Source organism: Nansenia antarctica (genome assembly GCF_963989245.1).
Source record: "Nansenia antarctica genome assembly, chromosome: 10".
In the NCBI taxonomy this organism is placed as follows: Eukaryota; Metazoa; Chordata; class Actinopteri; order Argentiniformes; family Microstomatidae; genus Nansenia; species Nansenia antarctica.
This window is the reverse complement of record NC_137680.1, coordinates 28,851,852-28,869,777: the sequence shown is the minus strand read 5'-3', so window position 1 is coordinate 28,869,777 and position 17,926 is coordinate 28,851,852. Positions and strand designations below refer to the sequence as shown.

At 49.4% G+C, this 17,926-nt stretch overlaps 1 protein-coding gene across 1 annotated transcript; it reads left to right on the top strand.

Moving 5' to 3' along the window:
* Positions 1-2,365: 2,365 nt before the first annotated feature.
* On the top strand, positions 2,366-17,159 carry otud7b (OTU deubiquitinase 7B; the record flags this gene model as incomplete). The annotated part of the gene is given in 12 exon segments (XM_080540623.1): positions 2,366-2,450; positions 3,506-3,682; positions 4,241-4,468; positions 4,833-4,934; positions 6,106-6,233; positions 7,837-7,943; positions 8,615-8,742; positions 10,719-10,868; positions 11,950-12,064; positions 14,676-14,760; positions 15,554-16,431; positions 16,433-17,159. Coding segments are annotated over 12 exon segments (2,910 nt in total).
* Between the last annotated feature and the right edge of the window lie 767 nt (positions 17,160-17,926).

Below are 17,926 nucleotides of genomic sequence, written 5' to 3'. Positions count from 1 at the left end.
GCTCGATGCCAGCTGATATGGTAGATACAGCGCCGTCACGTTGAGGTGTAAGCTGGCCGCTCTCCGTAAGATCCAAACTGGAGCAGGGGGTGTGTGTGTGTGTGTGTGTGTGTTCCCAAAGTAAAGCAGAGGTAGATGATGTGTGAACATCATCGGAAAAAAAAACTACACAGCAAGAGTGTTGGGTACCCTGCAGAGAGAGAGAGAGAGAGTGTTTTTTTTTGTTTTTTTTGTCGCCTGACTTTGGAAAGAGGGCACTGGAAAAACACACTCTGGTTGAGAAAGCCCCTTTTGTCCTTTGTAGCCTGACTCCTTTCTTCTCCGGCCTGCCTGCCTGTGTGTGCCTGTTTTTTTTGTAAGGAGAGAGAGAGAGAGAGAGAGAGAGAGCACAAGAGAGAGAGAAAGAGAGAGAGCACGAGAGAGAGAGGGAGGTAGATGGAGAGGTGTAAAGAAGAGAGGAAAAAGAACAAGAAGAAGAGGAAGAAGAGAAGAACACATGACTCATCAGGCGCAGTGGTGAAGAGTTCACTGAGTCAGATCCAGAGCAGGAACAGAGGGGGGATGAAGGGGCCGGGGCACGGGTTGGGCGGCTCGGGGACGGCAGCTAATGAAGAGAGGTCAGATAGGCTACATACATACTAAACCCTGACCCTCAAATAATAAGATGAGCGCAGGCATGATTAATTAGCTTCTTTTTTGGGTGTGGTGGGTGGCGGGAGGCAGCACTCAGACTTAGGTGTATCAGAGGGTTGAGATACCCTCCTTAAGTTCAAGTGCACATTTGTTTCAAAGAGATCTTACATTGTTATCGGTCGTATATGTTGTCGGCACACTGCACGCCACGGCATATTAAAGCTACGTCGGTTTGGCCAGCTTTTTAAGCTCGCTCGAGTCAAGCACCGGTATCTTGTAGCCAGTGACCTTTCTGATTGGCCTGGACTTGCATTGACAGCCCCCCCCCCCCCCCCTCTCTCTCTCTCTCTCTCTCTCTCTCTTTCTCTCTCTGCGTCTCTCTCCTTTCACCAGCCTTTCTCGTCTGTAGCCATACACACATTGTCTGTCCACAATCTCCCATTATGTGTCATTGTTGGTTTACAGTGGGGGGAAAAAACAAAAAAACGCATCAGTCACTGTTACCATGGTAACGTGACATATTTTTTCCCGACCCCCAGCGATGCCAGTTTAACACAACATCTATGATGAGCTTTCTGTTGCCTATGGCTGCTGCTGCTGTAGTTTAGCACTCTTTATAAACCCAGTCATTGTTTGGCTCGACCAGTCCCTTCGTGTGCTGACTCTCTAAATGGAGACTCCTTTGTGCATGGTATTTTTGGGAGTGCAGTGAGTCATGTTTGAAGTCCAGAATGGAAGGTTTGCTGGAGGGTGATGCTCCAACTAAAGGGGTGGCAGAGTTCAACCTTCAAGTCTGTGGAAAGTTTTTTTTTTTTTTTTCTCTCTCTCTTTCTCACCAAGCCTTGGTATTTCTTATAACGTAGCCTATAACTCCGTAATTTGGCAGTTGAAGGTTCGTAATTCGATAATTCTTCGAAATTAAAAAGAGTGACCAGGCGTTTAACTGAATTTGTGGCTTGATGAAGGCCAAACAATAACAATAAGATTTGACCTAAACAAGTGAAAAAGCACAATTAACTATAGGGGGCAAAAGAGTCAGAAGTGTTCTGGATGCAGTACAGAGAAGTTGTGCTACCCTGCGTCATTCAAAAGAGTAGCTTATGCAAGGCTACATGTTATCATGTGGCTGCACTTTTGATTGTATGCAAATTTTAACAAACACCTTTGTGTAACTTGCCCACTGTGTGTACGTGCCACAACAGTGGTCATGGGTGAGACATGTGACCAGAAGGGTGTTCACAGAGAGATGTTCACAGAGAAATGATTTACAAATTCTAAAAGCACGCAACCAGAGCAGGATATGTTGTTTCATTTGAAAAACAGCCTAACAGTTTGTAAAAGCAGAATATTCTGTAGTCATCAGAGATGTTGCTGCCCCCTACCAAAACAAGGCCTGCACCTATAAAGGATCAAGGGGTTTGACCATGTTCTCTGTTTGTTTTTTTTAGTGGTAACAACCTTGAATCTGCCTCCTTCCTTGAATTGAATTCTCTCATAACGTTTTTTGAGACCAATGTCCTCCAGTCTAGTCAGCTCACCTGCACGCTGTATTAATTAGTGGTTCTGTCTTTCTCCTTCCCCTCAGGTGTGGCTGGAAGTGTAACGAGAGGCGAGAAGCCCCCCCCCCCCTCCCCCCTTCCCCTCGCTCCTGTGGTCTTCTTGTCGGGGAGGGCGGCTCCCCTGTGTTTTCTCTGCCCTGATGACCCCCGCCGCCCTGTAAATTCATGATCACATGACCTTGGATATGGACGCAGTCCTGTCCGACTTTGTCCGTTCCACTGGAGCTGAACCGGGACTGGCCAGAGACCTGCTAGAGGGTGAGTGACCCGGGGCATGTTCCACAGACAGGGCTTAGGCCTGATTCTAGACTAAAAAAGCATATCCAATGGAGATTTTACTAGATTTAGTCGATTTAGTTACAATTTAGGCTAGTCCAGGACTAGGCTTAAGTGTTGTCTCTGTGAAACCGGCCCAGTGTTCTAGTACTGAATTCCAACGCCCTAGTCATAGCCCTTTTCCTCCAGCTACATTGCTTGTTTTTTAGTAGTTGTTGTTTTATTTTAAACGTTGACATTTAGCAGAAGCTTTTATCCAACCGATTTACAAGTACATCTGTCTAAAGTAAGTGAGTCATCTAGACATGAGTCATTATAAGAAAAACAAATCTATGCTAGGACCAGGTGCCTTTGGCAGTCACGATGAAGGGTTATTATTTATTATTATTAACAGTAGAAGTACTGTACAGAGGGGTAGCTCTGTAATGGAGATCTGAAAGAATTTGAGGGATACAAATCAATACGGTGAACATTTCACCTCAGCCTGTCAGAAGGACAGAGTGCAGCAATTGCTTATACATATCCAATTCCCTCAGGGGAAGGGCCCAATGGCCGAATTTGGCATACGATCACGTATTATGTTCCTAGCTTCTGGACATGGGTTTCATGTTTTATGATGAATAGTCTGTAACCCCCCCCACTCGCAGTTTTATGGACAACTGCCGGTGAGAGGTCGTAACTTGTTCCAAAGCGGTTGGCTAGGTAGGAGGGAAGGTACTGTGTAGCCAGAATAGACTGCGCTCCTGTTGCCTAGCAGCAGTACAAGTTGCAGATAAGAATATGGGTTAAAAATGTAACGCATTGCAGTACACAGCAGTGGAGAGGCGAAGACATTCTCTAAATTCTGATATTTACTCAAGCAACGGAATGTGCCAGTGGCCTTTACATAAGATAACAGTGGTTGTGTTGACATATGGTAAATATTTAAACTCATTAAAAAGAGTGTCGAGCAGAACCGCCTGTCATAGAGTCTGTTGAACTTCCACATCAGGCGTAGCTTGCTTAACACAGACACAACGTTGCCTTTCTGTCTACAGGCAAGAACTGGGATCTCACCGCTGCCCTCAGCGACTTTGAGCAGCTTCGACAGGTGCATGCTGGGAACCTGTCCTACTCTTTAGCTGAGGAGAGGACGCAGTACGCCCCTGCCCCCGAAAAGGAGATGGCCCGGATAGGGCGGCCCCTTCTCCACCGCCAGGATGAGGTGGTGCAAGGTGAGACCTCTGGCAAGTGAAATGTTTCATATTTGGCATGACGTCGCTAACTTACATGACATCGCTAACTTACATGACATCGCTAACTTACATGACATCGCTAACTTACATGACATCGCTAACTTACATGACATCGCTAACTTACATGACATCGCTAACTTACATGACATCACTAACTTATAATATTTGGCATGACATCACTAACTTATAATATTTGGCATGACATCACTAACTCACAATACTTGGCATAACATCACAATGTTAAAAAGCTTTTGTTATTTGTTCATGTAAAGTAAACCCTGAGTATAAACCCGCTTTGCTCTCTTGAATTATTATTATTATTATTATTATTATTATTATTATTATTATTATTATTATTATTCTCATTATTGGTTATAACCAACATTTGTTTTTCCTAAGTATTCTCTACTGCAATTTTATCACCTCTCCTCATTTCCATTTTCTCTCTCTCCCCCGCTTAAGCTTTTTCTGCTTCCCCTGACCTTCCCTAACTTAATGTTGAAGCTCTCTCTTCTCTTCTGTTCCCTCCCTCCATAGCAACAGAGAAGCGTCTATCCAGAGGCATCTCCCACGCCAGCTCCACCATCGTGTCCCTGGCCCGGTCGCACGTCTCCTGCCCGGGAGGAAGCAGCAGCGAGCCCCTCCTGGACACGCCACTGTGCACCTTCCAGCTGCCCGACCTCACCGTCTACCGCGACGACTTCCGCGGCTTCATCGAGAGGGACCTCATCGAACAGTCCATGATGGTGGCCTTGGAACACGCCGGTGAGTGTACAGGGATCCCACTTCTAACACCATTACAAGTCTAGTCGATCCGCCTCCTTTTAAGCTCAAAGTTGTCCCCAAACCTATCTGGTCTTACGAGAAACTGAATGGAACTACGAAAGTACAAACAACATAAAAATATATATTTTATTGATTTAAAAAGTATATGCATCCATAATATAAAACTAAAAGGATTACCTCAGATATTGCTACGTCAACGCCCGACTTAATATCTGAGGTAACCTTGGCAGTTGTATAGCAGTAGGCTAAATGATAGTCGTCACTGTTAATTACAGTGGTTATATGAAAGGTTGTGGGTTGTGCAGAATCGTATTGGGTGTGACTCATTGCTGTTTGACGTTAGGTCGACTGAATTGGTGGACACGGGTGGGACCCAACTGTCAGAGTCTATTGCCGCTGGCTACGAGTGGGGACGGAAACTGCCTGTTGCACGCAGCCTCATTAGGTGAGTATCACAGCCTTTCACACAATATCTACACTGTGAAGGCTCTCATTTCACCATATCCATTATCAGAACTTAGTTCACTGTTAGCTAAAGTAAACCCTGACTAATTGCTGTTTACACTATCGCCGAGCAAATTCACTTAACCAGAGTGCCCTTTCCGAGTAGGCTTAGCCTAGCAAATTAATTAGGATCCAAATGACCTAGAAACATATAGTACAGCACAGAGCCAAAATTCTATCAATTATGGTCTGGGGCTGTTTGTCATGGTTTGGGCTAGCTCCCTTAGTTTCAGTGAAGGGAAATCTTAATTCTACAGCATACAATTTTCTAGCATCTCATTGTATGCTTCCAACTTTGTGGCAACAGTTTGGGGAAGGCCCTTTCCTGTTTCAGCATGACAATGCCTCCATGCACAAAGTGAGGTCCATAATGACATGGTTTGCCGAGTTTGGTGTGGAGGAACCTGACTGGCCTGCATAGAGCCCTGACCTCAACACCATCCAACACACTGGAACACTGACTGAGAGCCAGTCCACCTCGCCCCAACACCAGTGCCCAACCTCAGTAATTCTCCTGTGGCTGAATGGGAGCAAATCCCCGCAACCATGCTCCAAAATCTAGTGGAAAGCCTTCCCAGAAGAGTGGAGGCTGTTATAGCAGCAAAGGGGGGGGGGACCAACTCCATGGTTTTGGAATGTTCAACAAGCACATATGGGTCTGATGTCTGGGTGTCCACATACTTTTGGCCATGTAGTGTATGCTTATAATCCATCCATTGAAATGTGGTTTTGCTAGTAATATTTGTGAACCTTAGAGCACCACTCTTGCTTCTACACAACTAAGGTCTCTGAAACATAGCTTCGGGCGGCTGTGGTGCAGGAGGTAGAGCCGCTGTCTAATGAGGCAGATCGGCGGTTCGAGCCCCGGCTGGCCACCTGTCGAAGTGTCCTTGGGCAAGACACTACACACCAAATTGCTCCCAGTGAGCGGGCCAGCACCTTGCATGGTAGCTTGCCGCCATTGGTGTGTGAATGTGTGTGTGAATGAGAGGTCGTTGTAAAGCGCTTTGGGTAAAGACGCTATATAAGTGTAGTCCATTTATCCATAACTTCTTTGCTGTTGGCTAGGGTCAACCTTTTTAATACTAGTATCTACCTGTATGGCCTTGCAGGTATGTGGGGCTTCCACGACCGCGACCTGATGCTGCGGAAGTCGCTGTACGCCCTGATGGACCACGGCCAGGAGAGAGAGTCGCTGAGACGCAGGTGGAGGTGGCAGCAGACCCAGCAGAACAAGGAGGTGAGTGTCTAGACTAGACCAATCAATCAAATGTATTTACCGTATTTTCCGGACTATAAGTCGCACCCGAGTATAAGTCGCAGCAGGCCAAAAATGGGTCACGAAGAGGAAAAAACCACATATAAGTCGCACTGGACTATAAGTCGCATGGTTCAAGGGAACGGGCTTGGCGGAATCAGCGGGGAAAGAAGACCCTGTTGAGCTTGACTCTAGTCTGGCACTGTGAAGAGACATGAGAGGATTTGTAAGCCCAGGAAGGACATAATTCACGTTAAAACTTCTTCTGAAAGGTTAGAAATACTTAAATTATCGAGTGTAAAGCCAGGGCTAGCTAGCGCGTTGCTAACGAAGGTTAGCAAAATGGCGTCGCGGGAGCAAGCAAACAGGATGGAACAGCCTCTGAAAGGTAATAAATGACTTTAATATTGTGTATAACGTTCATAATAGCGTGTATAACGTTCATAATATAGTGCTTAATGTCCACATTGTCGAGTGTAACGACTATTTATCGTGTATAAGGCCATGACAAAGATAGCTTGGTGAAAAACGGAAGTAGTTAGGATGAAGGGCGGCCTACAAACAATGCAACATTGAACAGCCTCTGAAAGGTAATAAATGACTTTAATATCGTGTATAACGTTCATAATATCGTGTATAAGGTCCATAATATCATGTTTAATGTCCACATTGTCGTGTGTAATGTCCACATTGTCGAGTATAATGGCTATTCTATCGCGTATGTGGCGCTAGCGGAAGTAGCAAAATAGCCTCGCGGGGGTAACTTAGCAACATAGAACAGTCTCTGGAAGGAATAAATGACTTTAATATCGTTTATAACGTCCATAACATTGTGTATAAGGTCCATAACATCATGTTTAATGTCCACATTGTCGTGTTTAATGTCCACATTGTCAAGTATAATGGCTATTCTATCGTGTATGAGGCGCTAGCGGAGGTTACTCCTTGGTTCATGTCAGTCAGAGATTACCGTATGTCAGTTCATGTCAGTCAGAGATTATGAATTATTGATATATAAGTCGCACCTGACTATAAGTCGCAGGACCAGCCAAAGTATGAAAAAAACCGCGACTTATAGTCCGGAAAATACGGTATATAGCACATTTAAACATGACACTTGTCAACCGAGGTGCTTTACAGTAAAAGTACTCCTAAGGTGTAAATAAACAGAAAATAAACAACCAACAGAACAACAGAGGAACAGAACAACACGTCAAAACAAACTAGAGGCAACATCACTAGAGGCAACATCACTCCCAACATACAGCTCTGCCTTGGGGCCGAATTCAGAATTGTATCAAATCTAATGAACGATGATTTCATTACATTGTGAGTTTGAGGTTTTTACTTGGATCTTGGATCCTGGTTATTTACTCTGGATTTAAATTAAATTGCAAGTGTCTGTGTGTGTGTGTGCCTGTTTGTCTGTGTGCGTGTGTGTGTCTGTGCGTCTGTGCGCCTGTGCGCTTGTGTGCGCTTGTGTGCCTGTGTGTGTGTGTGTGTGTGTTTGTGTCTGTGTGCGTCTGTGCGTCTGTGTGTGTGTGTGCGTGTGTGCGCGTGTGTGTGTTTGTGTATGTGTACACAGTCTGGTCTGATGTACACGGAGGAGGAGTGGCAGAAGGAATGGAATGAGCTGCTGAAGCTGGCGTCCAGCGAACCCCGGATACACTACAGTACCAACGGGAGCAACGGGTGAGAGCTGGGACACCACATAGTAGAGACCTGGGACATAGTAGAGACCTGGGACACCACATAGTAGAGACAGGACATAGTAGAGACAGGACAAAGTAGAGACAGGACATAGTAGAGACAGGACATAGTAGAGACCTGGGACATAGTAGACACAGGACATAGTAGAGACAGGACATAGTAGAGACAGGACATAGTAGAGACATGACATAGTAGAGACCTGGGACATAGTAGAGACCTGGGACATAGTAGACACAGGATATAGTAGAGACTGTTGACTCAAGATGACCAGCCTGAATCTCTATTCATTCATTCTAAACACATTGAGCCAGTAATAGGGGTTGACGCACAGACCCACTTTGAAGTCTGGCCGTGTTGATGTAAACAGGCAGTAAAGACGTAGCTTTGCACTGGTGGCCATTGACTGTCTGTGTAAACCTGGTGGGATGGATCTCTCAACTTGATGTACTATACTCGTGATTTACACCTAAGTCCCTAAGTCCACCTAAGTAGGACTCATGCTTTAAGTTGTGTTTACGCTTTACCACTTCAAGGTAGAAAGCATCAGTGGTAAATAATCCTCTGTTCAGACAAAGAGCCCCACTGTTCCACAGTGAGAGGTGAGAGGAGTGTTTGTGTCTTGTTCTGACTGCGTGTGGTGCTGTCGTCCCCAGGGTGGAGTCGTCAGAGGAGCCTGTGTATGAGAGTCTGGAGGAGTTCCACGTGTTCGTCCTGGCCCATGTCCTGCGGAGGCCCATCGTGGTGGTGGCTGACACCATGCTCAGGGACTCCGGAGGAGAAGGTACCAACATTATATTTATGGCCTGATTTAGCAGACGCCTTTCTCCCAAGTGCCTTACAACAAGTTGTCAATTTGTCTGAGTTAGCGAATCATCTATCCATCAGTCATCCATCGCAAGAAAAGTAATCTCTGCTCCTGGCCAGGGGCCATTGGCAGTCATAATGCTAGAAGAAGGATTGTTGTTGTTGTTGTTGTTGTTGTTAATATTCAGCAGAGAAACTGAACAGGGGGATGGGGAGGTTTCAGGAGGGACAGTTAATAATAATAATAATAATAATAATAATAATAATAATAATAATACATTAGACTTACATAGCGCTTTTCTAGACACTCAAAGACGCTTTACAAACTAAAACGATTGAGTAGTAATAATAAAAAGACAAAAAATAAAATAAAATAAAGTATAGGGGCCTAATTGAGGTAGTGCTGGGACACATGGGAAGGGGAGGGGGAGAGGGTTAACTGGTGAAGGCAACAGTTAAGTTGAAGCACGAGGAGCTAAGACCATTCTTATGTTTATAGAGACTGTAGCTACTGTCCTATAGGTTGATTACCACTGCCCATGTGCCCTTGAGCAAGGCACTTACAGGGTGGTTTAAAAAAAAAAAAGTGCTTAAAAAGATTTTTAATCTTTAGCAATCGATTGAGACGGTTGGCAGTTGGAATGCAGCAAAGCATTGGAAAAGATCTGGTATCGACTCCCAAGGCTAAATCCTGAACAGTATGATCTATGAATATACAAATCTATATTTTCTGATTACTTGATCATTGGAAGCACCTAGCATCTACAAAACTGTAATGAGTAAGTTTGCCTTGGGGCGTAGGAGGAGGTGCATACGTCTTTTATGGAACGCCCTCCCCAACCACATCAGACAGGCCTACACCCTCCCAACATTTAAACAGGCCCTCAAAACCCACCTCTTCAAGCTCGCCTTCACCAGTTAACCCTCTCCCTCTCCCCCTCCCTACCTTAATTAGGCCCCTATACTTTCTTTTATTTCTTTTTTGTTTCTTTTTATTATTACTACTCAATATTTTCAGTTTGTAAAGCGTCTTTGAGTGTCTTGAAAAGCACTAAAAAGTCTAATGTATTATTATTATATATATATTTTGTATTATTATAATGAGTACGTTTGCCTGGGGCTTAGGAGGTGCATACGTCTTTTTTGAAAATTGAGGTGTGAGGTGCGAATATCGTATTAACATGTTTTGTGGAGACGACACACCCCGCCACCTCTCTGCGAGCCAGGCGGTGTGGAGCGCTCTGGAGGTGTTTGTGTACCGTATCGTCACTCTTGAAAATTGGCCAAGAGCTTAAGTCAGGGTCAGACCTGGATTGGGATTATGTTTGGGAATCTGCTCGCTGTTTCCGCTTGGAAATCACCCTGCTGACTCTCCGGGGGCGACTGCACTGCGGCTGTGGATGTGCAGATGTTTATGGGCTGTGTGTGTGTGTGTGTGTGTGTGTGTGTGTGTGTGTGTGTGTGTGTGTGTGTGTGTGTGTGGCTGTGTGTGTGTGGCTGTGTGGCTGTGTGTGTGTGTGTGTGTGTGTGCATATGTGTATATGTCTCTCAAATGTTCCTGTTTCATGGACAATGAAGTACTCTTCTTCTTATGGAGCTGTTAGTTATCGCATTTAAGTTTTTAACAAATATGCCCGTTAGCTATGGTACCTATAAACTATGTTTGTGTGTGTATGTGTGTGTGTGTGTGTGTGTGTGCGTGTGTGTGTGTATATGTATATATAAATGTACTAAGAAGGGGGATAGGTCACTTTGTTGAAATCACAAACCAAAGAAACGTTGCTTATTTTCTGGTGCAGATACCGTACTAAAGACGTTACTTTAATCGATATCCACTCTAAAAACGATCGTACTGCGCTACAACATCCCTAAGCTGCTTATTTTTTTATGACTCACACATCATGAATTATAAATGTTGTATTCCCTGTTCTTCCCCCCCCTCCCCATCACCAGCGTTTGCGCCCATCCCGTTCGGGGGCATCTACCTGCCCCTGGAGGTGCCGGCTGCCAGGTGCCACCGCTCGCCCCTCGTCCTGGCGTACGACCAGGCCCACTTCTCCGCCCTGGTGTCCATGGAGCAGAAGGACAGCTCCAAGGAGCAAGGTAACGTTACAGCAACTATTCATCATCGCTGCCCTCCGATTACACAGCCCATTACATTACTCTACAGGGGCCGCCCCCGCTGGCAACCGTCTAGAAGAGGGTAAGACCCTGAAAGGCTAGACCAGAAACACACACACACACACACACACACACACACACACACACACACACAGACCGAACTAATTGGAGGAAGAAGAATTTGGGATGGGGAAGGGGGGGCGCGGTTGCTGTTATACCTGATATAAGCACGACACATTCAGCATTCTGTTGATCGATTGACTATATAAACAATATGCATATATGTGTGGTGGCCTGGGAAAACCCTTCACATGGTGGCATTTTGACATTTTCATTTTTAAATATTTCCATAAATTAGAAGTTCTCAGCTATTCATAACTGGTTGAATGACTGAGATAGCCCTTTATTTTAAAAAGTTATGAGCATTTTAATGTATCATGTCAAAAAAAGTGAAATGTAAGAAATGCTGCCCCCATGCTGCCCCCGACTCCTTTCTCCTCCGGGTCGGGGGAGGAGCCTATGCAGATCGGCCGGTCTCGTTTGTCTGCTTGTGATGCAGACAAACTACCCACCACAAAAACATAAAAACATGTACTTTCTCTTTTGTTTTCTTAAAATGTTTATTCACCATAATGTAGTATGGAGTTCAAAGTACTAGAATACCACATAATATGAAAATCGCCAAAATCGCGATTTCCATCTATTTTTGCTCTTTGCCACAAACGAACGCCAGCGACATCCGACGGGTTTTCCCAGGCCACCACACATATACTGAAACGTTTCTGCACTTACTGCAATGTAAGTCGCCTTGGATAAAAGCGTCAGCTAAATGGCATTTTATTATTGTCTATTGTGTTTTGCATACAGACTAAACTGTATGTGTTAGATAATGTGTTAGTGTTTTCTGTGTCTGGGTAATTTGTTGTGTATGCTTACGCTGCGTCCATGGCCAGGGGCTTCGCTTGCAAAAAGAGATGAGAATCTCAACGTGACTCCTCTGGTTAAATAGAGGAGAAACAAACTGAAGTAAAACTAAACGTTTTTTGCTCCATGTTCTCCACAGTCGTCATCCCCCTCACTGATTCGGAACACAAGATGCTGCCCGTGCACTTTGCAGTGGATCCTGGGAAGGACTGGGAGTGGGGAAAGGATGACACGGATAATGTGATGTTGGCAAGGTATGACCGTGCTCTCTGTGCAGTGTTTCCCACAGGATTTTGTGAGACTGTGGCGGGGGGGGGGAGAGGAGAGGAGAGGAGGGGAGAGGGGAGGGGAGGGGAGGGGAGGGGAGAGGAGGAGAGGAGAGGAGAGGGGAGGGGAGGAGAGGGGAGGGGAGGAGAGGGGAGGGGGGGGGGAGGGGAGGAGAGGAGAGGAGAGGGGAGGAGAGGAGAGGAGGGGAGAGGAGAGGAGGGGAGAGGAGAGAAGAGGGGAGGGGAGGGGAGGAGAGGAGAGGGGAGGGGAAGAGAGGGGAGGGGAGGGGAAGAGAGGGGAGGAGAGGGGAGGAGAGGAGGGGAGAGGAGAGGGGAGGGGAGGAGAGGAGAGGAGAGGGGAGGGGAGGGGAGGAGAGGGGAGGGGAGGAGAGGGGAGGGGAGGAGAGGAGAGGAGAGGAGAGGGGAGGGGAGGAGAGGGGGGAGGGGAGGAGAGGGGAGGAGAGGAGGGGAGAGGAGAGGGGAGGAGAGGAGAGGGGAGGGGAAGAGAGGGGAGGAGAGGAGAGGGGAGGAGAGGAGAGGAGGGGAGAGGAGAGGGGAGGGGAGGGGAGGAGAGGAGAGGAGAGGAGGGGAGAGGAGGGGGGAGGGGAGGGGAGGAGAGGAGAGGAGAGGAGAGGGGAGGAGAGGAGAGGAGAGGAGAGGGGAGGAGAGGAGAGGAGAGGGGAGGAGAGGAGAGGGGAGGACAGGGGAGGAGAGGAGAGGGGAGGGGGGGGGGGAGGGGAGGAGAGGAGGGGAGAGGAGGGGGGAGGAGAGGAGAGGGGAGGGGGGGGGAGGGGAGGAGAGGAGGGGAGAGGGGAGGGGAGGAGAGGAGAGGGGAGGGGAGGAGAGGGGAGGGGGAGGGGAGGGGAGGAGAGGAGAGGGGAGGAGAGGAGAGGGGAGGAGAGGAGGGGAGGGGAGGAGAGGAGGGGAGAGGGGAGGAGAGGAGAGGGGAGGGGAAGAGAGGAGAGGAGAGGAGGGGAGAGGGGAGGGGAGGAGAGGAGAGGAGGGGAGAGGAGAGGAGGGGAGAGGAGGGGAGGAGAGGGGAGGAGAGGAGAGGAGAGGAGAGGGGAGGGGAGGGGAGGGGAGGAGAGGAGAGGAGAGGAGAGGGGAGGGGAGGGGAGGAGAGGGGGGGGAGGGGAGGGGAGGAGAGGGGAGGGGAGGGGAGGAGAGGAGAGGGGAGGGGAGGAGAGGAGAGGAGGGGAGAGAAGAGGGGAGGGGAGGAGAGGGGAGGGGAAGAGAGGGGAGGGGAGGGGAAGAGAGGGGAGGAGAGGAGGGGAGAGGAGAGGAGAGGGGAGGAGAGGGGAGGAGAGGAGGGGAGAGGAGAGGGGAGGGGAGGAGAGGAGAGGAGAGGAGGGGAGAGGAGAGGAGAGGAGGGGAGAGGAGAGGGGAGGAGAGGAGAGGAGAGGAGAGGGGAGGAGAGGAGAGGAGAGGAGGGGAGGGGAGGGGAGGGGAGGAGAGGAGAGGGGAGGGGAGGGGAGGAGAGGGGAGGGGAGGAGAGGGGAGGGGAGGAGAGGGGGGGAGAGGGGAGGAGAGGAGAGGAGAGGAGAGGAGGGGGGAGGAGAGGGGAGGGGGGGAGGTTGCTAGCGGAGAATGCTTTCGTTGACAATTGCGGGGGGGGTGGGGTGGGGGAATTCTCAATAGTGGTAAATCATATGGACCTACAGTAGATGCAGTGTGGATCCCAGAGATTGCATCACTCGCGTGTACAAATATTTTAAGTTCGTTATGAGACCATGGCGGGACAAATTGGACTATGGCGGACCGCCACAGTCTCAGTAATTAATGGGAAACACGGCTGCAACAAACTGCTTTTATATCAACATCACACACACACACACACACACACACACACACACACACACACACACACACATTACATGCTGGCCTCACAGGACCTGGTGTCAGTGGTTGGGGGGATTGACTTCTGCTCCAGATTAGTGACATGTACCAATGAGAGTGAGATTAACACTAAATGCCTTCTATGAATAGAACACAGAGAGGAATACAGAAATAGCCCGGAAATAAGAAATAGCCCACTGGATTAAGATGATGCTGTGGTCCCTGTTTTACAGAGATAGTGGTTAAAAAATAATCCAATAATCTGGAAATAATGTATAATTCCTGGATTACCATGTGATTCACATTATGGAGTTTAGAAAATGGGTTTAGGGGTTTAACAGTGGATATACCACATTGTTGATATGCATGTATGAATCCTTGCCAGAAACATAATGCAGATATTAATAACTATAGCATTACTATAACATATAACATATGTTATAACAACGCTTATATATTGTGAAGCAGTAGGGTTTAGGACCAGGACCAGATGTTTGTATTGTATGTAAATCACTCGACTTTTCTTTTATATTTCACTCTCTCCTGAATCTTTTTTTTTTTTTTAGACTCTTGTATATACTGATCCATTTTGTGTGGGTGTGCGTGCGTTTTACTTTTCATCTTTTTATCAGTTTGTTGTGAAGACATTTTAAACTCAAACAATCCACAGTCCAGATATTTCACCAGACATGACACTTGAGGCATGGAAGTATATGATTTATTGACTTACTTATTTATTTCTCTCTCCCCCCCCCCCCCTCAGTGTGACCCTGTCCCTGGAAGCCAAGCTCCAGCTGTTACACAGCTACATGACCGTCACCTGGCTCCCCCTGCCCTGTGAGGTACAGGTGAGCCCCTCACTACCGTTGCTATGAGCTTGCTATGTACCGTTGCTATGGCGATACGCCCAACAGTCTGAACATCAAGCTCTAGGCAGTAGTTGGAGAGACAACTGCATATTCCGCCATTTTATTTTTCCTGACAGCCCCCACTATGTTTCTAATGGATGGTAATGCTGAAATGACAACAGACGATTTGTTTAGAGATATGTAGGTTTAGATAAGACACGGTTATATGGTCCTACACCACTGTATTATCCTGTTTTCATCATGTCAGTTGTCTCCTCCCAGCTGTAAAAACCTCCCTGAGAAAACAAACCCACAGAGAACCACTTTGGTCATAAAATGACATGGCACCAACATGGTTTGAATAGCCCTCTTGTGTGTCACCAGTCTAATGCTAGCGAGTTTGAAAGGATAACTAACTCAGCAATTTCATGGTTAACCGAAAAGTGGCAACAGAAGAATCTCTGTTTTAGAGCTTTTTAAGTTGTTCCAGTGAAAGATTACATTAGGGTTGCTCTCAATCAGGTTTTCGGTGGTCGCTCGCTCTGATGAGGCTTGGCAAAGAGGGACGTTTTTATAATTGTCCATTGTTTGAAGTGGAATGATGCCTCATCTAGGTCACAGCATGCCCAAATATAGCATAAATGTAATATCTTTCAAAACTAATTTGTCACAAATGACAACCCCGAGCCTCCTCAACTGAGTCATTCTTCCCTCCCCTCTCTTTGTCTTGAAATGTCTTATCTCTGTCTCTCTCTCTCTCTCTCTCTCTCTCCCCCCCCCCCCCCCCCCCCAGCAGGCACCCCTGGCCCAGCCCGAGTCTCCCACAGCCTCCGCCGGGGAGGACGCCCGCACGCCCCCGGACTCGGGGGAGTCCGACAAGGAGTCCGTCAGCAGCAGCTCCAACGGAAACGGAGACGGCGCGACCGCGGGAGGCGGTGTTTCCGTCAACGGGAACGGCCCCTCGGCCAAGAACAGCTCCTCCTCCTCGTCCAGCTCCTCCAGTAACAGCTCGGGGGCGGGGACGGGGACGGGCGGGAAGGAGAAGAGCAAGAAGGAGAAGGACAAGGACAAGGACAAGAGGAGGGCCGACTCCGTGGCCAACAAGCTGGGCAGCTTCGGCAAGAGCCTGGGCAGCAAGCTGAAGAAGAACGTGGGCGGGCTGATGACGGGGAAGAACGCCGGAGGGACCGGAGTGACCGGAGGGGGAGGGGCCAAGCAGGAGGGCGGGGGGGCCGGGGAGGGGAAGAAGAAAGGCTCGCTGAGGGGCAGGAAGGGCAGCAAGGACGGCTCCTCCCCCTCGGCCCACGCCTCGGAGGACTCCGGGAAGGGCTCGCCCTCGTCGGGCAGCGAGCGCCAGAACGGGTCGGCCGGCGGCAGCGGCGGGAGCAGCGAGGGCGACCCGTACAAGTACAGCGCCGACGTGAAGGCCAGCCTGAGCATCCTGCGGGCGGCCATGCAGGGCGAGAGGAAGTTCATCTTCGCCGGCCAGCTGACCACCAGCAACCGCCAGCCCTTCCAGGAGGAGATGATCCAGCGCTACCTGGCCGACGCAGAGGAGCGCTTCGGGGCCGAGCAGCAGGAGCAGCAGCGGAGGTCGGAGGTCGAGCGGAAAGGAGGAGTAGGAGGAGTCACTAACGGCGTCCCGCTGCAGCAGCTTCAGCCCAAGAAGGATCCGGGGGGCGGGGGGGGGCGGCGGTCCCGAGCTGGGCTTCCGGCCGTTCGAGGCTAAAGAGGAGCTCCTCCTCTCGGAGAGCTCGCCTCTCGGAGCGCCCACCTTCAACCACCTCAAGTCGTCCTCCTTCGGCCCCTCTTCCATGTACTCGGGGGGCATGGCGCCCATCCCCCGGCCCTCCTTCATAGACCAGCCCGCCCCCGCCCCGGCGCCGCTCACCCAGCACCTGCACATGCACGGCTACATGGAGACGCGGCGGCAGCTGGCGGGCGGCTCCCCGGCCTCCTCCTACCCCGGGCTGCCCTCCTACGCCACCCTCCCCCGCCACTGCCCCCTGGCGCAGGGCCCCCCCCACCCCCAGTACCACCCGCCGGCCACGCCGGCCTCGCTCAGCCCCTCGCGCCTCCTCCCCCCCGCCTCCTTCCCTTCGTACCCCCCCGAGATGGACCCTCCGGACTACCCCGGCGCGGAGCCCACTGCTGCCACCGGCGGCTACACCAACGGCTTCCGGGACGTGCGCTCCACCCTGGACGCCCGCAGCGGACCCGCCCCGGTCCGGCACTACTCCCTGGGCAGCGCCGGGGGCCTGGCGGGCCTGCAGTCCAGCCGCTGCCGGACGCCCACCTGCAACTACTACGGACACCCCGAGACGGGCAACTACTGCTCCTACTGCTACCGCGAGGAGATTAAGAAGAGAGAGACAGAACCGACCATCCATAGGTTCTGAACAGACATAGAGAGAAGGGGTCGAAAGGGGGGAGGGGCGTGGGGGAGGGGGGGCGGTTAGGCTTCGTGGGTTATCCCAGAGTAAATGGCTGGATGGGTCGGACCTCCTGCAGGACTGTACAGAGCGTGGTCCTTCCCCCCCCCCCCCCCTCTCAACCGCGGCGTCACTCCTTCCTGTTAGAGAAACACTGCCCTTAAAAGGTGCTGTGAGCGGGATCAACGCAGAGACTGGAGAGACTGGAGAGAAAGGGCGGTGGTGGGGGGGTGGGGGTTGCGGTGGCCGTGGCGCAGGGTTAGACGATAGAGGACTCTGCTCCTCTGTTACATTTTGCTGTGGCTCTTATGCAGGCGCTGGGTGTGTGTGTGAACTGCAGGCTCTCCTCCGCTTTGTCGATGTCGCCTCAACTGGCTCCTCCTGGTGGAGAGAATGTATACCACAGCAGGCGATGCACATAAAGACACACACTAACACACACACACACTCACACACACACACACACACACACACACACACACACACACACATACACTAATTGCAAGCACAACCAGAAACAGCTTGGTTATCTTCATATTTGTTGAAACAAACAATATTTGGCTTTGTAATTTGATGGTATTTTAAAATGCGAATCAGACTTTTCAATGCCCTGTTACTCCACTCAGCAGTGGGTTTCAAATGTATGCAGACTACACGACCACAACATTACCTGGCACTCATGTCATGTGGATCTTACCTTTTGGAAAGAACTAGAGCTGTTTCTCGACGGGTTT